The following is a 24,847-nucleotide window of genomic DNA, read 5'->3' on the forward strand; positions in this document are numbered from 1 at the left end:
ATAGCAAAACATTTTTTTTTTTTTTAGCAAGAACTGGAAACATTTCACATGATTTCTTTAATACACACTACGGTCATCTTTATTTCTACACAAAATATACGAGCAAAAGAGGTATAATCTGCCATCTCAAACTGTCTCTATTCTCAGTATCACACCTCACACATTATCACAAGTAGATAAACAGCACACAAAATTTTCTATACTACAAACTGTTCAGCTTCACTGTAAAAAAATTATAAAAAAAAAAAAAAAAAAAAAAAAAAATCACAGTCATGACTGACATTGTCATAGACTGGAAATACTTTTTCAAGAGCTATGAAATCACTATCTTTAAAAAAAAAAAGAAGCACTTTCTGACATAAATTTGTTTCCATATATCATCGTGAACATCTTGATTCAAATTCTCTTTCGTTTGTGGTAATACCATCTGAAAAAGTAAGGATCGTAAAATTGTAAATTGTTAGTTTATGATCGTTTGGTTAAAAAAACAAAACAAAACACACACACACACACAAACAGCACAGAAAGCAAGAAGCAACTAATGTTCACAAAGGGACAAAGATCAGGCCGCAGGAAAATCATAAAGAACATACAGCTTTACAGCCATACAGACAAGTGTCACAAGATACTGAACACAGACAGGCCTACGTCACTATGGTAACAATATTCACACACACACACACACACGCACACACACACACACACGCATGCACGCACACATACACACACGCGCAAATTTCTAGCAAACACATACTCTTTGAATGTCAGTCTGAAATCGTTTTTACCAAACTTCTCGGAAAATTCTTGTGAATGTATTTTTGACAATTTCGAGATGTTATCTGCTATTGCAGAAGGTTTGCTGCATAGTCCAATAGGGCATTTGTTATAGTTGTTATAGGTGTTTGATGTTAGCGTTTCCTTCCATATGCCTAAGTCTCCCCTTTTAATGTTTTATTTTTTCCAATGCTCTGTATCTTTCCCCACCACACACACACACACATACGCACACACACATACACCATTCTTCACCCTCTGCCCAATACTGTTCACACCACCACGCCCCGCCCTCCACCCCCTTCGTCTGATATCACTTTAAGTGGAAGACGTTAAACTGAAGACTACTACCACTACACACACGCACACAGACATGCACAACACACAAATCTATGTACATCAATACAAAAACATAGGCTGCTACATCTGATAAATGTAGTCCAGCAAGGTTGCCAAGCATGTACACATACATCCCTGTGGACGAAACTCTTTAACTGAGAGGATCAGAGTGTATCATAACACCACCTTTCCTCCCGTCTTTGCCAAGGGAAACTGAAACACGATATGTGGACTGTAAATCACAGACAGAACATGACTCGAACATCAAAGGCAGGAACGCAATGCAACGTCATCAAACAGCAGTTTGCTATAAACAGAACAAGAGAATCTGATAGGACGGTCTAATACACACACATCTGTATGTAAGTATGCATATGTTTAACAGCAAGTACACATATACACGTACACACACACATACACACACACAGCCAGCTGGAATGCAGCCAAAGGAAAGATGGGAGAAGAAAAGGAGACGAATAAAACAGTTTTAGAGGAGAAAAAAAAGGAGTCAAAATATATGAAAGCTATGAACACTGTTGTACACATAATTAAAAAACACCAAGTGTCATTTTGACACAGTTTAAATTCAAAGGTCAAACAAATAACTCAACACTGAAGTGAAGCATTCGGTCGATCAATTTTTTTTTTTAAAAACATCTGTGAATATCGTGTTGTGGTCTCACACAGACTTACACCAGAAGTTTAGTTACTAAGTGCTGATGGTGTTTTAGCTAGATTCTCCCTGTTGATTCAAGTTTCCACTGAGAAAATCGCCACCAAAGCAAATTCATTTTCACAGGAAACTGGAATCGATAAGACCTCATACATGCTCATTCTTTTCTGCAAAACTGTTAAGCACATTCACATACAAGATGAGAGAATGAAAATGAAACAGTGGGAATCATATGATCAATTATTTTTCTTTCACTCTCAACAAAGTACATGAAACATTGCCATGTTCCTAAAGATAAATGTATGCTGCTGGGATTCACGGACAACAAATGTTTAGTACACAGGAAATGAAAAAAAAAAAAGTTATACTTTTGTATTTCACATTTCAAACTATTTCAGTGCTGCTTCTAGCATTTAAAACCAATATCGACAGAGGCATATTGGATCATCACAAAATACACTGGCCAATGATCTGAGCACTAACATTTTTCTCACTGCTATATGCGTATCATTTTAAAAGCAGAATCAATGTTAAAAAAAAACAAAAACAACATCCCCACCCACCCCTAACCCCCCAAAAAACTGACAGTGTCAGAAAAACAAAAGGAATCCCCCTCCCCTTCCCCCCATACCCCTAAAATGAACACTTGTTTCAAAATAACTATCTTTGAATCAATCATGACTTCCATCATTCAAATGATTATCCACACAACTAAACTCTCAATGACAGTCGGCTCGATTCTAGCTTGTGGCCACCAGTCATTCTGCTTCGTGTGATCACTCCCCAGATGGAGAAGAAAAAAGTTAAAAAGTTAAAAAAAAAAAAAAAAAAAATCATATGTTTTCTAAACATATAGTTACAAAAAGATGTTACAATGGCAGACAGGCATTCAGCGCTCATCTCAGTATTTAGAAACTCACCTTCGCCTTTACAGTTGATACAATAAAAATCTGGACTGCTATGGTTGTTGTTCATTGTTATACCTGAACACTCAACCAGCTGCACAAGATTAAACACCAGGGCTAGGCTTAAGGGGTGAAAAAAAAAAAAAAAAATCAATAACTGATGAAAGGAGGCAGAAAAAGAAATGATGAAACAACTAAGAAAACTACAGAACCCCACCCCCAGCCCCCCAAGATAACAGGTAGATATGGGTATGTGCACAATATACTACACCCTAAAAATTGCATACCATCAAACTGTGATGAAAAAGTACCCCTTCCAAACCAAAGGGAGTTGGGGGTGGGAGTGGGGGGGTGAGGGTGGGGGTGGGGGTAAATGAATAACAGATACATACGCCTGAACACCAAGGTAAAAATTTTCATGTAATATCATCGCACTGCCTTTCAGAGACCAAATACATGATATATTGGGGGGAAAAAGACAACCTAATTGCCACATATTTGCACAATCATACACAAGACTTCTCGTTTTCTATGATCACCTTTTAGTTAAAAAGTAAGGTTTTGACATCAAATAGTATTTCAAATTACATTTTTTTCAAAAGGAGAAATTTCATCCATTAGCGTGCCACAAACTGTATCACCTCTGCTTGCACTGAGACCATTCAGCAGGTTCTTAATGATCAATGTAAAGAAGCTGAGGAAAGTCTACATAGTGGAGTGATGGCCTAGAGGTAACGCGTCCGCCTAGGAAGCGAGAAAATCTGAGTGTGCTGGTTCGAATCACAGCTCAGCCACCGATATTTTCTCCCCCTCCACTGGATCTTGAGTGTTGGTCTGGACGCTAGTCATTTGGATGAGATGATAAACTGAGGTCCCGTGTGCAGCATGCACTTAGCGCACGTAAAAGAACCCACGGCAACAAAAGGGTTGTTCCTGGCAAAATTCTGTAGAAAAATTCACTTCAACAGGAAAAACAAATAAAACTGCACGCAGGAAAAAACACAAAAAAAATGGATTGTGCTTTAGAGTAGTGATGCGCTCTCCCTGGGAAGAGCAGCCCGAATTTCACACAGAGAAATCTATTGTGATAAAAAGAGAAATAAAAATACAAATACAAATATCCATCCCTCTGTCCCCAGGTGTACAAGTTTGTGATTCTGTTACAATTACATTGTAGGCCCACTGACGCTCAGTTTGATTTTCCAGTCAAACGTTTCCCTTCCTCCTTGACATTCGGATGAAATGATAACCAAGGTCCTGTGTGCAGCACGCACTTGGTGCACTGAAAAAGAACCCATGGCAATACAAAGTGTTGTCCTCTGGCAAAATTCCGGAGAAGAAATACATTCTGATAGGCACAGAAATATAAAACGCATACATTCAAGGTCTGACTAAGCGCGTTGAGTTATGCTGCTGGTCAGGCATCTGCCTAGAAGATGTGTAGCATATATGGATTTGTCTGAAACTGAAAATGCAGGTCCCCTGAAAATGTACAATATAAACAAAACCTGTTAAAGTAATATTGGTACACCTACCATCAGCTGAACAAAAATGGATAGTGCTTGTGTTTGACTATCTAAAAAGAAATTCAGTCTTCAGTCCACAGCAAAACATATATTTCAAAATTCAGTTATTTTTACACTGCCCACAATTAGACAATGAAATTAATGGTACAGCAAGTTTTTAATGTGACAATTCTGTGAACTGATATGTTTCTATTCAGCAATATTAACAATAAATGAAAATACAAACCTAATATCAGCTTCATGATTAAAAGAAAACTTTGAAGATATGCGTTTCTGAATACGAAAAACCCAATTATCTTAACAAGACTATGGAATTACAAGCCTTACCTCAGCATTATGAAAATGGAAAAGATACACAGTAATTACCAATTAGAATACATAGATATATATATATAAAAAATTTTTTTAATACTGAAAATACAAGTAATAAAATATGTAGAGTGTGTAACTTTACATCAGTTCAGAGCTGAAGAACAGACCCCAAATTCTACATAAAAAAATTTCTTTTAAGATTATGGAAATCTATGACATTATAATATAATAACAGCTGTGACAAGTAGTCAGATCTTGACACCAGCCTAACAACACACATCCTGTTTAAAAAAACACACGACACACTAACACCAACAACAAAAACAATAACAACAAATCTTGCAGCTAGAATGGCACTCTCATGTATGTAAGAATGTTCTGTACATGTCAATGTGTACTCCTCAATTATGATTAGAAAAAGGGGGCTGAACAAGTATCACTCATGTTCAGTTTTGTCATGTGTTATCTCTCTCTCTCTTTTTTCCTAACCTGCCTGAAAATCAACAATGAAAGACTTGAGGCAAGGGTGCTTTATCTTCATAACCACTGTCTAGTTATGGAAGGAATGACAAAAAGACTGAAAATTTTCAGTTCCAAAGACTTCAGGATACACATTATTCATGCAGACAGCAAGAAATATTCTATCATTAAATAAAAGTTTCTTACAAAAAGCTAACATATATGTACTGATGTGTTCATTTCTAAAGACATCAGCAAAGACTAAAGTCAGCAAAACTTTGATAAGCACCAGTTTGTTTCTGACTGTATCTTCAAAACGTGAATGCAAAACACACACACACACACTCATCTATAGTCTGTCTATCTCTCTCTATGTAGACGCGTTTGCTTGCCAGACTATTCTGAATCAGAATACAATAAAATAAACATAACAAAACGACACCAAAAGTTATTATCTCCATACACGACAGGTCTGTTAAATGAGAAAGACTGGATACTTTTCAAAACTTACTTTTCTCACGCTCTTGTACATAAGTTACAAAGAGAAAGACATATCTCGTATATATGTTATTTTCTCATATACACATATATGAACTGCAGTAAAAGTAAACTTAAGATATGTGAATGTTCTTTTCTTTATGCAATATTCAGGAATACCAGTCAGGAATACCAGTCACAAGAAAAAAACAAAACAAAACAACTTTACACCAATATATACACACACATGTAAAAACTACTGCAAATCAGCAAAAACAGAGAAGAGATTGGATCACAATTTAAAGAATGAAACAGTGAAGGAACACATTTTCTGTTAAATTTCTTCCACAAACAGAAAAAAAAAGAAAAGAAAAAAGTAAACATGTCAGTAAAACTATACAGGTATATTAGAAAAAGTTTGTCATATTTTTTGCCACAGATTTACATGACATTGCTAAACACTTTTTCTGTATTTTTTTTGGGGGGGTGGGGTGGGGGTAGGGGGCGAGGGGGAGTGTTATTACTTGAAAAGGAAAGCTGATTTTGATGACAATTTGTGCCCTTATATTCAAGGTTCTTTTTCTATGCACTGCTTCCTTCAAACATTAATTCCAACAGACAAGACTTAAGAATTATTTATTATCCACAGTCTTACATATCAGTTACAATAATCAATAACTGAATGTTTTATGCACAGGACAGTCTGTTCTAGCTTGAAAAATGACTCATTTGAAAATATCTACACTGACATTACTTATTGCTTTTTTTTTTCTTTCAAGTCAAGACACAACATTATTTTAAAAGTGTGAACAAGATCTAACTTAAGCCACAGGCTAACAAGTTATAAAAAGTTACATGTGCACTGGTGCATCCATACTTCGATCACCTGAATTGTCTCCCATCTATAAAAGCTGCAGATAGCCAGTGTGTGCGTCTCACATTTTAACAGATATAGAAAGACCACTTTATCCCTGTTCAAGGCCATTTGCTGAAAGAATTATGGTGGTCTAACTTAAACACAGATCACTCATCAACTTGAACTGTTAATTTTACATGAAATTAAAATGTTTAATAGTAAAATCACTGCTCCATGTTTCATGACTGAAGCAGGCCACTTTAACTAAAGATAATCCCTATTCTTATATATATATATATATATCAATCAAAATGCAAAAAAAAAAAAAACCACACCAAAAAAACAACACCCCCCCCCCCCCCCCAAAAAAAAAAACCCCTCAAAATTGAAAACAAAAGTGATCTGGCTCTCAGGAATTCTTTCTTCACAGAAAATAATGTCTGTATTATGTATTATAGCAGATAGACCTTAACAATATGAAAATTGCATTTAGACCCAAACGTGTTCAAATAAGACAAAGACATTGAGTAAACAATACTTAGGCCCATTATGTTTTAATATAACAGAAAGATTTCACAGAACAGTCATATATATAGATCCTGATGTGCTGATATAACAGAAAGACTTCACGAAGCAATCATACCTGGTAAGGAATATATTGTTACTTTTTATCAGACAAAGGTGTATATACATGCATATATATATACACACACATATACATATATATATATATACATATATATATATATATATATCAATCAATGTGCCTTAGTTTTATAATGTATAACAGTCATTCCTTGTTCAGATATGTCTCTTCTCTCCGCCTCACTAGTATTTGGATTTGATACGTGTTGATGTGTGAGAGAGAGAGAGAAAAGAAAAAAGTTGCCAGAACAATGATGTTGAAAATTCCTCTCCCCACCAGCTGATTACCACTTGCCGATTATCTACTGCAACATCCGGTGCCAATAGGTCGGGAACTCAAACTGAGGCCTCCATCTTTCCCAGCGTCCATTGACACGTCACCTCCGTACCTCTTCTTCAGCTCCTGGGAAAGACACATTTGCCATTTACATCTCTTTCTTTTCATATTATTTTTTTTCCTTAAAAGTTAAATGTAGGTTTAATTTTTGTTCCCCATAAAACGTCTGTTGCTCTTACTGTATTGATATATATAAACAGCCACCATTTTGACAAGCAGAGCAACCCAAATTTCCAACAACTACAAAAATCCAAGTGTATGGGAAGCCGCAATAAACCTTACAAATGATCAACCATGAAACAATGAATTTGTATTTGATCAGTAGACCACATTCACCCCCCTGAAAAAAAAAGAATTAAAAAAAAAAAAGATCTGTAACTTTACAGTATTTAAAACTTCCAAAATAAAATTAATATATCAGTGATTCCAATCAGACCAAGTCCAAACTGTTGCACACTCTTCATGCTGAGGTGCTCTTTACTACCAATCACACACACATATCACACACACACACACAACCTTTAAAAAATGGGTCACACACACACTTTATACAACTTTTCATGCTGAGCTGCTGTTAACTACCACTCACTCACTCACACACACACACACACACACACCTTATCCCCAATCTAATCCTCATTGCACACACAAACCTATCCCCTCATGGTTTCCCCAGGGATGCCAACTGTTACGATTTTGCCTTATTTTGTGACGCTTGATCGCAGTTTGTTCCAACGTTATGCCAACGTCAAAATTGTTATGACTTCATTTTCGACAACACTGCATGGTCACATGCTTTCCTGTCATAACATTACCCTGACGCTCTAGACTTATCGATCATGAGGCCAAGGCAGCCACCACTAACCTTGGTCTCACCTGATGATGCTCAGCTAATCACGTGCGTGTTTACATTGAAACAGCATTGAGTGGACCAATCAGCTTAATCGTTTGCCCGAACAAGAGTGAACATGGCTAAATCAAGTTTTGTCTTGGTCAAACAGCGTCTGTGCCCATTTGCTGATGAGTCCCAGTGTTCCTACCAAATTCAAAATGTTCGACTACCTAATTTCCTGAAGGCTCCTACAAACTTCTTCTTCTTCGTTCCTGGGCTGCAACTCCCACGTTCACTCGCATGTAAACAAGTGGGCTTTTACATGTATGACTGTTTTTATTCTGCCATGTAGGCAGCCATACTCCATTTTCAGGGGTGTGCATGCTGGGTATGTTCTTGTGTCCATAACCCACCGAACGCTGACAAAGGATTATGGGATCATTAACGTGCGTATTTGATCTCTGCTTGCGTATACACATGAAGGGAGTTCAGGCACAAGCAGATCTGCAGATATGTTGACCTGGGACATCAGAAAAATTTCCACCTTTTACCCACCAGGCGTCATTACCAAGATTTGAACTTGGACCCTCATATTGAAAGTCCCACGCTTTAACCACTTGGCTATTGCGCCCGTCATTCCAACAAACACTTGACAGGGGTTGGCACCTCTGTCTCCCTCTCACCTTGGCCACCTTGGTGAAGGCTTCATCAACGTTGGTGTTGTCCTTGGCGCTGGTCTCTATGAAGTCCAACATCTGCAGCTCCTTGGCCATGGTGGCCGCCTCTTCCTTCCGCACCTCTCTCAGCTGGTCCTGGTCACACTTGCTGCCTGATCAATGCAACACAACATCTTCTCACAACATCCAACAACATTCATTTTTCACTACTGGTCTTGGTATGGTCTGGTTTCAAATGCATGTTTTGAATTTGCATTTGTATTTGCACTTCTTTTTATCACAACTGATTTCTCTGTGTGAAATTCGGGCTGCTCTCCCCAGGGACAGCGTGTTGCTACACTACAGCACCACCCATTTTTTTGTATTTTTTCCTGTGTGCAGTTATATTTGTATTTCCTATCGAAGTGGATTTTTCAACAGAATTTTGCCAAGAACAACCCTTTTGTTGCCGTGGGTTCTTTTACATGCGCTAAGTGCATGCTGCACACGGGACCTCTGTTTATCATCTCATCCGAATGACTAGCCTCCAGACCACTACTCAAGGTCTCGTGGAGGGGGAGAAAATATCGGCGGCTCAGCCGTGATTTGAACCAGCTTGCTCAGATTCTCTTGCTTCCTAGGCGGACGTGCTACCTCTAGGCCATCACTCCACGTGGAGTGGAGTTTTTATTACCTGATACAACATAACCTCTTTTCCAACAACATTCATTTTTCAGTGGTGGTCTTGGCATGATCTGGTTTCATTCAAATGCATGTTTTATTGTGGGGTTATTGAGAGGGAAGCAGGGGAACGAAATGTAAACTATAAAGCGCTTATAGAAGTTTTTCTGGAGAAACGTGCTGTGTTAATGTCCTTTTTTGTTATCATCATTATTATTATTAACATTGGGCGGGGAGTCCAGGGGAGGGGGCTAGTTGTTTTCACTATTTCAGTGACTGTAATCGACAGCAAAACTGTATTAGTATCATCTTGGTTATGGGTCAGGTCTGTTTGTTATACTATAGTGGTAGAATGCCCTCTAGTTTTCTCTTGCCTTTGTTTTATTTATTCATTTTAGAGAGAGAGAGAGAGAGAGAGAGAGAGAGAGAGAGAGAGAGAGAGTTTTAAATTCTTTAATTTGAAAAGACTATATAGAAACTTTTCTGAAAATAAAATGTACACAATCAAAGCTGTATGACAGCTAGGTGTTTAGGGAAACACACAAAAAGTGCACACAATGTCATCATGTATCACCATCATCATAATTATTTCTCTCCTTCCTCCACTCTTTAAATTAATGCCTCACCCACAAGCAGCTGTACAATATTGTTGCCTGCATATTTCTGGACATCTTCCATCCAGCGTGGGAGGCTCTCGAAGGACGAGTGCTTGGTGATGTCATAGGCGATGATCACCCCATTGGCGCTGCGGTAGTAGCTCTGTGTAATGGTGCGAAACCTCTCCTGACCGGCTGTGTCCCATATCTGAAGCTGTATTAACAGGTTCTGGTATTAACGTATGTACAATGGTCTTACTACAATAATTAATAATAATAATAATAACAACAAAATAATGTACAATCAAACACACATATACATATATAAGTGTAGCCAGAACATGTGAAGCATGATTGGGGCAGGATGGGGTGGGTGGACTCAGACTAAAAAAGTGAAGGTGCTGGGTGGGACTTGGAGAGAAAGCCTGCTTCTGCGGAGTCCTATATTTCTTTCTCAAGCAAAAGCTGGTGTTTTGTAAGTCCCAGCTACTTTTAGTGTTCTCCACAATTGCTGCGTTGTTTTTTTTTTAATGTCTGTTTCTCTGTAAAATAACGTAATACACATTGAAAAGAAAACCCAAATACAATTCCTGATTTTTTTTTCAGTCGTGTCCACGTTTTCTCTGTCCAGATGTTAGCTTCAGGTGTCTCTCTTGTTCACTTGACGAAAAATCATCCTTCTTCAAAGCTCCATATGATCATCACTCTTCGAAACTTTATAGAAAACTGATGTATTAAACTCTCACGAGCGGGGTCTCCTCATAAATTCACTCTACCTTGACAAGTTTGCCATCAATGTTGAGTGTTTTCATTGTAAAGTCGACACCAATCGTGCTGCCATGCTTTTCCGTGTAAGTGCCCGATTTAAAACGTTGCACGATGCAGGTCTTGCCAACTCCAGCATCCCCGATCAAAACAATTTTAAACAGAAAGTCGAACGCTTCGTCTGCGTCGGAAGAATAAGCCATTTTATTTCCTTTTTGGTCAATTTATTGATGAATGTTCAAAAGTCCATGACACCAACTTCAGCAGACGACTCAAAACTTGAAGGAAAAGAAGACAACTTGAGGGAACATCCGGGTGGGGGTTTGTTATTGTTTCAGAGTGCAGCCCCCTTTCATGTTCATCGAACAGAAGGCAGACGAGTCGTTTTAAAAATGGCATTGACATTGGTGGAGCTGACACATTATGGTATTTGTTGTTGTTTTTTGTACAGTGCATCAGTCATTGTCGTTTAACATTTCTCCATCTTTCACTGAAAATTGTACAGAGTATGGACACCGACTGCGTGTGCAAATGCGGAATGATCATGGCACGGGGGCCCACATTATTGCATAATATCGACGACCAAGACAGAAAAAAACGTTGTTTACCACTGGTTAGCGTGGGGTTGTCCAGCGACACTTCTGCAGTAATCTGTAACGCATGAGTTATCAAACTCTTTGGGATAAGGTGGTAGTTTGACTGCTGGTTCAGGGTTGGGAAGAGATGTCAGGAAGAGGATCACACCGTCCCCCACCAACAGCAGCAGCGTGCTCTTCAAACCCACACGCAAACCGTTGACAAGATCCCCTGTCGAGCGGACATCGGGAACTGGAAGGACCTGCCTCAAGAGACTGTCAGTGCCCCAACACATTACACATTCATTCAGTTCAGTTCAGTACAGTTACTCAATGAGGCGTCACTGCGTTCGGACATGCTACACCACATCTGCTACGTCCCACATTAGAATCCTAAATTCATCTTCAGGAATTTAGGATGCTAAACTGCGACATTACCGTTGATTGCTAAGCATATGCCTGACCAGCAGCGTATCCCAATGTGCTTTGTCAGGCCATTAAGGAAATTAAAAATGAAGTAAAATAAGATACGCAAGTAAATGGATAAGTAATTAAAATAAATTAAAGAATTTATAGATTGAAATAGTGAATAAAATGCATAGATAAATAAATAACATGAAATATAGAAAACAACAACAACAAATGATATGAATAACAATAATGTTAAAATGAACAAATGAATATAAAAATAAGTGCATATACACACAGACACATACACATTCACACACATGCATGCACATGCACAACAGATATGGAACAAATATATATGCAGTTTTACAGATATGAAAGCACAATACATAAAAACACAACACTACACAAAAAAACAAAACCCCTGACACATAAACACACACACACACACACACACACACACACACACACACACACACACATCTACATTCCCCATCTCCCAGATTAACATTACCCACAGATATTCCCAGATGTAGACTGCCCATTGTTGTTGTGCTACCAGCAAGCCTGTCAGCTCACACATTTTCCTTAACACCAACATGTCTGGGCAGTATAACCATGTAAGATTTTGAATCTGAAAGTTGCACATTGCCTCGTGCCACTCTTGGCGCCCCATTCCATTCCTTTTTATTATTATTATTATTATTATTAGGAGGTTCATTCAGTCAATCACAATCATGGCATGTTGATTTCCAGGCATGTGAATAGGCGACAGCCACTAGAGAACATGTGTCACAGCTTCAACTTCCATCGCCAGGCTGGAGGTTGTGACTTTGTACTCATCATTCTCTTCTCTAATTGTTTTTCCGTTTTGCCTTGCAGTGAATCCCCAGCTGCGCTGGTCTTTGGTGACTGAGCCATGATGATGTCCTCTTCTTAACTTCTTTACTGTTTTCTACTATGAATAGCTTCACATCTGCATCAGTTCTGCCCTCTGGCCATTCCCAGAGTGGGTGAAATGATTGTGTTGAAGAGATGTTTGAGGTTTTCAGTATTTTCCTCCCTATTCTTTTGTTTCTTTCATGTCTTGTAGCTGGCATACCAGCAGGATTGTGTCATCTGCTTGTCCCACCCATGATATTACGCATCCTAGATCAGTAGATGTCTGCCTTTTGGTTCCTTAAGTGCATCATGCATTGGGTTTTTTGGGGTTTTCTAATGCTTTTAAGGAGGCCATAACTTTTTCTAACTTGTTTCTGGCCTGTCTTGAAGGAATGTCAAGCCGGTATCGCATGGTCTCTGTGACAGTGTGTTTTGTAGTTCCAAGATCAGCCTCATACCTTCATTTTGAATTCTTTCTTACTTTAGGAGGCTGCTTTTAGAGAGTTTTGTTAGCCCCTAGTCAGTAACAATGAAAACAAGTGATTGAAATTGCTGGAAGAGGTGGTTTTCTTTGATGCCTTTAGCTGCTATTGCCTTTAAGAAGGTGTCAGTCTTCTGATCCACTGCCCCCTGACAAACCCACCTGCCCCACTGCCACCTCCCCCCCCCCTCTCTCTCTCTTTTCCTCTGAGCAAATCTGCACCTATCACCAAATGCTGATAATGGTCATTGTTCTGACCCTGGGCATCAAACAGAAGAAGAAGAAGAAGAAGAAGAAAAGATATCCTACGCTTTTTAATTGAAAAACAACAACAGAAAATGACCACCAACCCATCAAATGCAACAGTCACTTTCACATTGGGTTTATATATATATATATATATATATTTATTATCCATTCCATGGTGATCTTTTGGAAGAAGCTAATCATAATGGTATCACAATTAACTATTGCAACTGCAACAAAAAAGTTTGAGGTGGTTAATCATATTCTGTGTGTGCTTGAAATGAATGACCATGTTGCCCTTGGCTTTAGTTTCATTCTGCACCCCCAAACAGTGTGCACTGGTGCAAAACTTTAAAAAAAAAAAAAAAAAAAAAAAAGAACGAAAAAAAGAGAGCAGTAAACATCAGTAAAAAGTAGTAGCCAGCTAACTAAAACATACGTTTCGTTTTGGTCATTTATCTTGGACACTCTTTCTTTTAATCTTGCTTTTGATAATATACAGAACCCCCCAAAGCCACCACCACTGCATCATATACAAGTCACAGAACAGTGAACTGAGACTGTGGTCTCTGTGTGGAAGAATGGAAGGAACATCATCAAGTATCTGTTACCTGATGTACATACATTAAATGTTATATGCCCACATATATTGTGTATGTCTGTACGGGCTTGTGTGAAGACATGGAGTGCATGGATCACATACTAGAGCAGAAACTTTAGAAAGAAGAAAAGAAAAAAAAAAAAGAAAAGTCTTTTGATTGGTCCAGCTGAACAAGGTCTGCCTCTGCACAAGGCAGCAAGAGAGGGCGCGAACGACACGCTGCGTAGATTGCTTCAAAGTGGTCAGCACGACGTGAATGCCGGCAGTTACGATCTCATGAGACCCCTGCATGAAGCCAGTCTCCATGGACACTTTCAGTGCGTGCGCACTCTGCTTGATTATGGAGCGCAGGTAAGACTTCACAAAGTGTTGTCAGTTTTATTATGTATTTTGCAGTCATTTTCAGTATGAATTCTTGGATTTCAGGAAGTTGCATGAACAGGTTTATTCATTTTTTGTCTCCCGATTTTGAAATATTTTAGGATAGGAAAACATAATATTGTCTGTGGCAACCTTCTGCAAAAAAATAACATCTTGAAATATAGATAACAATCAAAGAGAAATGTGGATTAGCTGGCTGTTTTTCACTTTTGCCAGTTAAAATAGGCAAAAGAAGAGAGAGAAAAAATCGGAGGGTTTTTGATTATTTATCAGTGCTATGTGTGAAATGTGAATGTAATATTGTTTTTGAAAAGAGATGTATATCACGCTCAAAGTTTAAAACATGGTATCTTCTGCATGCATTTTCTGGAAATGAGCTTTTTTTTGTTGTTTAGTTTATGTTTTTCATTTACTTTTTCACAATTTTTCCATGCTTTCACTAAGTATACCATGGATTGATCGCCATACAAGTTACTGCCACTGCCACCATCAAGACTCACCTGTTTAAAACTGCCTTTAATTGCTCTTGATGCCTGGGACAGTGTGGGTGTGTGCTTGTTTCTCTTTTCAGTGTGTGTTTTTGAGGTGTTGTGCGTGGAGGGGAAGGAGGAAAAGTGGGACTGATTCTGGGGTGTCGTGGTTGGGTTTTGTATTGTGTGGGTGTTGTGATGTATGGAATTGGTTTTGGATGTTTGGATTAAAAATTAAAATTTTTATTTTTTTTTTATTAGATTGGACTTCATTGATTAGACACTATATGAATAAACTTATTTACTATATCATCATCATCATCATCACATGCACTGAAGGCAGCAAATCTGACACAGGCTTGGTTCAGTGATTGACATTTGGCAGGTGAACATTCGCAACATCGACGGAGCCACTCCGCTGTGCGATGCCAGCTCCAAAGGCAACGTGGACATTGTCATGCTTCTGCTGCAGAACGGCGCCAACGTCAACTTGCCTCTCACTCTCCACTCCCCGCTTCATGAGGCTGCGCTCAACAGTACGTCTTGGGACAGGGTTGGAGTGTGTGGGAACTGGGAGGGAAAGGAGAGGAATGATAGGAATAGAAGTTATTATAAGTCTTAGCAGAACTGATTTAACCCTTTCACTGCCAAACTGGCATTTATGCACAAGCTAGGTTCACTTGAATTTCCCCTTGTTTGTATTCTAAGAGTTTCTTCCCTTTAGTCACTACCAAAACTGAAAGTAGACCAGACAAACGACAAAACTATGTCCGTGGGTGACAAATGCAGATCTGCATGGACGTAGGTTTGATGTCCATGGGCAGAAATGTGTTAATGTGTCTGCATGTACAAGTGGGCTTTTATGTGTATAACTGCTTTTACCCTGCCATGTAGGCACCTGTATCCCATTTTCTGGAGTTTTTTTTGGAAAAAAAAAAAAACAAAAAAAAAAACCCACCAAGAGAAACCTGATTTTTTGAACTGATGAAGGTATTAATACAGTGTAATGAAAGAAGTAATGTCTAGTTTGGCTTATGCCTTTGAGTGCTGGTGTGAAATGGATGTTTGCTGTCTGTGCTTACATGGATATATATGCGTTTTTACATGGTTTTGTTCCAGTCTTTAGTTACGTTATGCTCTCTTTACTTAGATATTACATACTGGGTCATATTGCACCGTCTTCTTTTTCCTCACTCATTCTTCGCTTTCGTTCTTCTCTCATCTTCTTCATCAGTTTTCGTCTTTGTCATCGGTTGTTTCGTTTCTGCATGGGCAGTTCCTTATTTGAAGGATGTTATTTGATTATGTTACTATGTCTTCTTTCTCATTCCCCTTTCTTCATCATCTTCTCTTTCTTTTGTTGTCATTGGCCTTTGTCTTTTGTATGGGGGGCAGTTTGTTTTAAAGTTCTTTTTTGTCTAAGCTTATTGATACGAGTCTTGACAAGCAGATGAAACTGGAGCGTGCATGTCAGTGTGTGTGTTATCCCATTCTACTTTGACAATCATCTTTCTGTTTTTCATGTAATTTCATTGGCAACATGTTCTCAGGTCCAACTTCTGGTGATGACATCACCTTCAGGGGTGATCGCAGAACTTGAAGTTCATGTCACATACTGGGTCAACAACACTTCCCTAAGAAGACAGTTTACACAACAGATTGCCTTGAGAATGTTTAAAAGTGTTGCCTGTAATTGTAACTAATGATATACTAAATAGCAAACGAAAAAAAAGAAAATAAGAGGTGCTAATTCTTTAGTTTCTTGCAGAACGAACACATCCATAAAATTTTAAGTACCTTGTTTTCTTTTCTCCTTTCATTGGTCTGAAAATATACAAGAAGCAGCAGGACGTGATGCCACAATGACTGTGTACACCTGTGGAGTGTTCACCTCTGTCAACAGACCGCTGGGAATGTCTGGAAGTACTGCTGGCACACCGCGCCAACCCCAACGTCAGCGACTGTTTCTACGGCACACCGCTGCACATCGCGGCAGTCCGGGGGCATCTGATGTCTGCAGAAGTGCTGCTGCGCCATGGTGCCAAAGTCAATGCCACCTACATCCACACAACTCCCCTGCACCGAGCAAGCTTACAAGGTGATGAGGGGATGGTTCGCATGCTGTTGGAGCATGGGGCAGACATCTACAAAGAGGACAATCGTGGACGTACGGCTTACAGTCTGGTGGAAGGCTCTGGGGAGAATGAAAAGTCTCTGAGGAAACTGCTACAGAGCTGGGAAAGTCAGTTGTGTGGCGACTGTTGGGAGTATTTTTTGTCATGGGTGTATGGGGGGTTTGTGTGTCCGTGTGTGCATCTTTTAAGTTCTTTTCCTATTCTGTTATTCTTTCCTGCAAATGTAGAAATCATCATGGTAAATTTTCAGCCTGAATGTGTGTAAGAGGAGGTGTGCATGTGAGCATGCATGACATCAGTCAGTTGATCATGAGGATTTTCAGGATTTCATGTTAGTCTGATGCATTTTGTAGCAAAATAGATAATGAAGGTTTATCACTATATGTGCATGTGATATGAAAATTGGGGAGAGGCAGAGATGGACTGGGGCTGGAAGAGGAGGGACATAAATGTTATAAGATTAAAGGTTTCATGTTTACTTTGGCACACAACACGTTTTTGTATTAAAAGTATTATTACTTGTATGTGGTAAAAAAATCAGTCATGTTAATTTTGTTATAAGTATTACTGACATAACTGCAATGAAATAACCCTGTATTGAAAACACAAAGAAATTCTTGAGTCTTGAGACCTTACTTCCTGTGAACTGATATATATGTTCCCTGTTAACGTAGAACATGAAAGAGTCCTTTTCCGTTGATTGAAATGACTTCCTTCCTGTCCGTTTCCTGGTTCTGTGGATTCCTGTCATTGAGGCACCACCATATAAATAAGCAGCTGCATTCTTATCCCCTGCCTCCTTTCCTTCACCCCCCCCCCCTCTCCTTGCCCCTGCCCCCGTCCCCTCACACCTCCCCAAAAAGAATTTAATTACATATACTTAACTGTGACCCAACTAGTGTAGACTCCGGCAGGGGTCTGACATTCCTGTCCTGTGCAAACTACTATCCGCCTATGCGGAGAAAAGGAAAGCAACTACGGCTGATAACCTCCCGGAAGTAGGTAACCTCCCCTTTGTCCCGCTAGCTAGCGCCCTCTTTTTCCGGCAGCCATCATGACTCCTGTTCCTGTGTTTTCCATACAGCTAAGTTTTTTCGTATTTTCTGTCGGTCTGTCAATTCTCTGGCATTCTTATTTTTTGTCAAATTATGTCTCCAAGCAGGTCACATAATTATGTAGCTCGAATGGGCGATCGCGCTAAAATTAAGGCGCGATCGCAGTCGATTCGCTGACACTCTGGGCTCTCTACTCCTGGCCCTCTCAACAACGCCAACCCACCGCCTCCTCCACTTCCTCCGCTCCCTCCGGTTGACTCCAGACCTCCAACACCTCCTACACCTCCTCTGGTGACTTCCAGAAATATGTTTAATTACACATGAGTTGCTTGTTGTTAAGTTATAAGGCAGCCTTGTCGACTTTCTTTTTTTTTTTTTTTTATCCACAGCTAAGTGTAGCTGCTTTGTGTGCAGAAACGCCAAAGAGTCTCAGTCACTTCTGCCGCTTGTCAATACGAAACGCCATGGGAAACCGAGGCTTGCATCAGTTGCAGACCTTGCCATCATCTGTACCTCAAGTTATCAAAGACTTCCTGCAGTTCCGTCCTCAGAAGCGCCTGATAGTCTAACCGTGATGAAATGGATCGGGGTTGAATGTTTTTAGGACAACTGAGTGGAGAAGGGGGTATTCCCTCTGTCCAAGTGAGAGAGTGTGCTGACAGTTTATAATAAAGAATCAGAATTCTAGGCTTTAATTTTAAAAACATATATATATTTGAAAAGGTGGTGTTGATCTGATTTTACCTTGCTTCTGAAAATGCTTTGGGTCTGGGCATGTGACTTAAAGTTGAGTATCTTATACTGCGATGAGATGTTGCGTTAAGTTTGGTTGTTTTTTTTTCATTGTATGTCGGGCATTATTGATTGATGTGTTTTAGTATTAATTTTTTTTCTGTACTATTGTTAAATTGTTTATCTAAAAAACGATAGAATAATATTTTAAAGATATACAGTGTGTTTGTTTTTTTGTGTGTGTTTTTTTTTGTTTTTTTTTTAAATCATGAACCATCTCATGTCTTAAACTTGCCATCAGATTGAGAAGCGTTTGGGGGTGGGAGGGGTGGCAGATGAAAGTCTGATAAAATGGTATGGCATCGCTTCTGTGGTAGTTGCACAACAGGCCATCGCAGCACACAGACAGTAGAACAGGCGAGCCCTCCACCTTGTCGCGCTATTCTGCACTAGTTGGGTCACGCTTAAGTATGTGTAATTAAAAGGAAATTTTCTATCTAAAATTACATTTAAATAACATGCTTACCGTGACCCAAATTTAAGACCCTCCCGTCCTCCCCGCTTCCTGTTCTCCCTGCTCGCTGCGCTGGTGATGGCATATTGCCGTCAAAAGAGGGCGCTAGCCAGCGGGACAAAGGGGAGGTTACCTACTTCCGGGAGGTTATCGGCCATAGTTGCTTTCCTTTTCTCCGCATAGGCAGATAGTAGTTTGCACAGGACAGGAATGTCAGACCCCTGCCGGAGTCTGCACTAGTTGGGTCACGGTAAGTATGTTATTTAAACGTAATTTTAGATAGAAAATTTCCTTTATGGGATTCATTTGGAACGAACAGGCAACATTTTCAACTCAACTGCACATAAATTCAGATTTAAATATGTGTATGAGAGCCACAAAAACTGCGACAAAGTTCAGTTATGGAATAATATACAGTAATTAATCTGGGACATACAGCTGAAATGTCACTCACACACCCTGAAATAGATGAGACACTTGCCAGTAAGTCAAAAGTTATTACAATGTGAAGAGTATATCAATCTTCACAGGAAGTGGTGACCTAGACTTTTCTGAGATGTATAGGCGGTCTCTCTCTCTCTCTTTTTTTTTTTTTTTTTTTTTTGCCAATTATACTTTTTCAGCCTGTGTGTTCAGTGTGTACATTAGCAAGAATTGAGTATGGTTGCCTGAATGGTTGTGTAGAAATGGTCATATACTGAGAATGTCACTGTCACTGATTGGATGTTGAAGTTGCGCCCCCACAAACAGAGGGGTAAGGTCTTCCCTTACATTTGCTCGCGCCCCCCCCCCCCCCACCCCCCCCCCCCCGCCCCCCTCCCCTCACCCTCCGTCAGTTGTTTCACTACCTCATGATTTTCATGGTGTGCTTGTGGATGCGGGGTATGTTTGTGATTCCATATTCCACTGATTGTCTGACATGGATAACAGGATGATTAAAATGTTTATCATGATCCTCGGCATGTGTGCACAGGGTAAGGAGGAACAGGTGTGTTTTCGGGGACAAGAGTGCCTTGGTAGGAAATGATAGGTCCTGGGTTCAAAACAAAGGTTTGGGATTTTTTCTCCTCCCCCCCGAGTTCCTGGTTTGTTGTATAGGGATGTTAGTCCCGGTGATGGACAGAGGTCATTTGTGCTGCACCTGCTCAGAACCTGTGGTAACAGAGTTCTCCGTGGCAAAATCCTGACCCCCCCCCCACCTCCCCTCACCACCCCCTATCCCCCCCCTTCCTTCTGCCACCCACACACCCATAAAAGATCCTTCTTTGATTTGTGAATTATTTTCTTTGTGGTGTGGATAAACTAGTTTACGCAGACAGAAAAAGTTGATAGTCCCCGGAAGATGAATTATTACTTCAGTTCCAGTGCTTGCTGAAAAGTGATCATCTGCAGTTTTTGAGGAGTCACTTTTATTTCAGTTTTGCATTCACTGTTCAGTGATTGACACAAATATGTGTGCATGCACGCATGTACACACGCACAGTGGATTGTTACAAGTGAATTGAGATATGTTTGCATGAGAATGACACAATTTTTTTTTTTAATGTTTTGTTCAATGTTGGTTTGTCATCAGATGATCCTGACATATTTTGTGACTCATCTGTACTCTTGAGATACCGGTGTTTTGAGCTTTGTTGTGTGTGTGTGTGTTATTTGGTAGCCTTATTTTATTCTGGTCCTTCCCCTTTCCTTATGTTTTGTACGGGTCAGGTTGATATTTGGCCATTGCACTTAGCTGATATCCTAAACTGAACATGTCTTTTTTGAGACCCCTGTTGAACACATTAAAGAAGCCATTTGTGGACATTTCCAGTAGTAAACAGATGTTGTGAAAGCATTTAGGACAAAAAAATAAATAAATGAAACAAAGATGTTTTTGTACAGCTTCTTTTGTGTGTGTATGTATTTTGTGAGCATGTATATGTGTCAAGTCAAAGTTTTTATTTCAAGATGGTAATTGAATAAGCAATGACAGCTTTAAAAAAAATTTTTTTTACATCAAGCCATCTGAAAAAAAAAGAAAAGAAAATTAGTAAGTGTGTGCTTCTTTTTTCTTTATTTTTTTTTTTTTTTTGCTTTTCATTTTATTTAATCCGTATTTCTTCCAAATATATATCAGAAGAACCCTCTTTAAAAAACAACAACAAAACATTAAAAAATACTGACACAAGAAAATGTGGAATTTTTACAAGGAGGGGGTTGGGGAAGGAGGTGGAGTGGGGGCGGAGGGTAGGGTGGGGGGGCCGGGGTGAGGGGGGAGAGGGGAGAATATGAATGAGCACAAACATAGAGAGGACTGACATTTTCACAATGGTTGTTCCATTTTCATGAAGGATATACTGCATTCAGCATTCCCAATGTAATTAATATTTAAGAATTTTTTTTAGTTCTCCCTGTGATATGCCTGATTATATTCCTGTTCAAGCTTGTGCACACTTTCTTGTGCACTTATGAGGCCTCCAGCATGTGTCATTAAAGATGAGTGAATGTGTGTGTGTGTGTGTGTGTGTGTGTGTTACTTGGTATGAGACATGTGCCATGACACACACTGGAGTCCTGTATCAGTGTATATCATTGCTTTGAAAATGAGTGTGTGTGTGTGTGTGTGTGTGTGTGTGTGAGGTGGGTGGGGTAAAACACAGTATTACTTCAGTTGGAATAAAACATTCTATGTAACACTCTACACACTCTAAACCACACTCACACACATTCACACACACACAAATGCACATATGCACACACACATGTACACACACACATGCACATGCACTTAGTAGTTCATCTATACACACAATATACAGTCATCAGTTGTTTGTCCTGAGGACACAGTGGATGTCTTTCGTATTCTTTTGCCATATGAATTCTGAATGAACAACTACTTAACAGTGAAAGAAAATGTTGTAGGTAGCAATCGGAAACATCAAGAACGAAAATTTGCAGAAATCTGTGAGTTTGAAGGATTTGCAAAACATTGTGTGTAAAATATGAACGCACTAGAGTTTTCTGCAGACACTTTTACTTTCTGGTTGCTCTCATACAGGTCATTAGGTGTCTGATAAAACAAAAGTTGTGAAGATGTCTTGCATTCTCACACACACACACACACACACACACACACACACACACAAAGCGTCCAAGTAGCATATTTGCCTCCTGGATAAAGCACCCTACTAGAAAGCAAAAGTGTGATGTTTGATTCACACTCAGACCAGGGCTTTAATGCCCTCTCTGCTAGACCTTGAGTAGTTGTTTGGTATGTGCAAGTTGTCAGGATGAGATGAGAAATTGAAGACCCTTATGCAGCGAGCATAATTTAAGCAGACGTAAAAGAGCCCACAGCAACAAGAGTTGTTCCTGCCTGGCAAAGTTCTTTGAGAAAATTCACTTGGTGACAAAAATACACTTGGCGGACAGGAATTTAAAAAAACAAGAAAAAATGTTGGCATTGGACCATGCCACTGCACTCTTGCCCAAGAAGGTAGCTGAAATTTCAGTCTGAGAAAAGTGTTGTAACACAAAAGTGATGCAATACATTACAACACACACACACACCACTAATCCAGCATTGTATTGTTTTTCATTCCTTTTCGTCACAGGATATATCTCTGTGTGGAACTCGGGTTGCTCTCCACGTGGGAGAACCTGCCCCCACCGTACAGTGCCACTTTTTTTGTTTGACTCACTTGTGTAAACAAAGTGAGTCTATGTTTTAACCTGGTGTTCGGTTGTGTGTGTGTGTGTGTGTGTGTGTCTGTGGTAAACTTTAACATTGACATTTTCTCTGCAAATACTTTGTCAGTTGACACCAAATTTGGCATAAAAATAGGAAAAATTCAGTTCTTTCCAGTCATCTTGTTTAAAACAATATTGCACCTCTGGGATGGGCACAAAAAAATAAAAAAAGAAGCCTAATTATATGCAAAACTGCATTTACTGTTATATCTATATTTTTTGTATTCTCTAAACTTGGTACTTTGACCTCTTATTCTGACACAACAACAAGAGGAGTCATTATTATCATTTTTTGTTCAAACAGGAACTTCTTTTGCTAAGCATGGAATTTTTTATTTATTTTGCAAATGTTTTGGTGCAGATAGTAAAGAAGGGAAATTACTCTGTAATTAATGCTAGGGGACTTAATTTATCACAAGTGAGTCTTGAAGGCCTTGCCTCTCTTGTTGTTTTTGTTCTGCCTGCAAGTGTATTTGTTTTTCTACCAAAGTGGGTTTTTCCACAGAATTTTGCCCTTGGTTCTTTTACGTGCGCTAAGTGCATGTTGCACAGGGGACCTTGGATTATCATCCCATGTGAATAACTAGCTTGCAGACCACCATTGAAGGTCTATTGGAGGGGAAGAAAGTACTGCCAATGGTGGGGTTCTTATCCCGTTAGCCCAGATTCTCTCGCTTCTCAGGTGGACACATTACTATTAGGCCTTCGCTCTGCAAGAAATGTACACAGGCAACTGAATGTCATTTTCACTCTCTTTCTCTTTCCACAACACACCCTCCCTCTTATCACTTTCACTTTTGGCATATTATCTTCTGTTCATTTTCGGTGACCATGGTTCTGGTGACCTTTCTCCATCCTCTCAAAGGTCGTAAGGGCAGTAATTTGTGTGTTTGTCTGGTTGCTCAAGTAAGAGTCAAGAGTCTGTGTCATCAGCCGCTGTTTCAGTCAAATGCAATGGGTGATAGTTGTGGGAAAAAGAAACCCACCTCCGTTTTGAGACCAGTACAACATTTTGTTATGAGAAAAATGTATTGTTTTAGCTGTGTTTTTGTTTATTTGTTTCGTTCTCTCAGTGGTATCAAAATAGAGAACCTTCCATGATATTGGTGGTGGTGGTGTGAGTGTGTGTGTGCGTGACTTTTGTTTGCTTTTTCTTTTGGTCTCGTATTTCTCACCCATCTACGTTCAACCCCCCCCACCCCACACACACACACACACCCACCTCCACACCCCTCATACCCCCCACTTCCATTGATTTACTGTGAGTTAAAAAAAACGTTGATTTGGGCTCGTTTACACGGGATAAAACTAATCAGGGGAGGTAATATTACAGGTCCTGTACCCCATGCCCCCCCCCCCCTTATTCCCTCTCCCCTCTCTCTCTCTCTCCAGTGTCGATTTGACAAGGATGTCTCTATGTGGTGGACTTTACTTCCAGTACATATTGAACTGAACACTTTCCACCGATAATGTTGAAGTGTTACATATCCCCCCCCCCCCCCCCCCTACTGATCTGCAGTATCATGTTGTGTTGTGATGTGATGTATTGTATTAAGGACGTCTGTTACTCATTTCAGTATACAGTCACTAATTAAAAAAAAAAAGAAAGAAAAGAAACAGCTGAACAAACAAACAAATAAACAATAAAACCACAAAAAGAAGGAGAAGAAGAAGAAAGCGATTGACTGGAACTGGGTCAAAAGCCCTACTAAAGTCCAGGTTCATAGTCCGAAAAGTTCCTTCTCAGTCGATCACTGGTTTGACTAACTTCAATGTTGACATTGGTTCGTATCATCGGATTC

General features: G+C 39.5%; 2 protein-coding genes across 2 annotated transcripts; one reads left to right on the forward strand and one right to left on the reverse strand.

Moving 5' to 3' along the window:
• Positions 1-7,072: 7,072 nt before the first annotated feature.
• LOC143299873 (ras-related protein Rab-43-like) lies at positions 7,073-11,073 on the reverse strand. Its single transcript, XM_076613367.1, has 4 exons — positions 10,845-11,073; positions 10,099-10,282; positions 8,819-8,964; positions 7,073-7,369 (listed from the first exon to the last, which is right to left on the reverse strand). Exons 1-4 carry the CDS (start codon positions 11,034-11,036, stop codon positions 7,265-7,267), a joined length of 627 nt encoding a protein of 208 aa, XP_076469482.1. The 5' UTR covers positions 11,037-11,073; the 3' UTR covers positions 7,073-7,264.
• A 112-nt stretch (positions 11,074-11,185) lies between these two features.
• LOC143299615 (uncharacterized) lies at positions 11,186-20,381 on the forward strand. The gene is made up of 5 exons (XM_076612909.1): positions 11,186-11,259; positions 14,193-14,377; positions 15,263-15,413; positions 16,781-17,119; positions 18,482-20,381. Exons 1-5 carry the CDS (start codon positions 11,226-11,228, stop codon positions 18,634-18,636), a joined length of 864 nt encoding a protein of 287 aa, XP_076469024.1. The 5' UTR covers positions 11,186-11,225; the 3' UTR covers positions 18,637-20,381.
• The last annotated feature ends 4,466 nt before the right edge of the window (positions 20,382-24,847 follow it).

Source organism: Babylonia areolata, chromosome 25, assembly GCF_041734735.1.
Source record: "Babylonia areolata isolate BAREFJ2019XMU chromosome 25, ASM4173473v1, whole genome shotgun sequence".
Classification (NCBI taxonomy): Eukaryota; Metazoa; Mollusca; class Gastropoda; order Neogastropoda; family Buccinidae; genus Babylonia; species Babylonia areolata.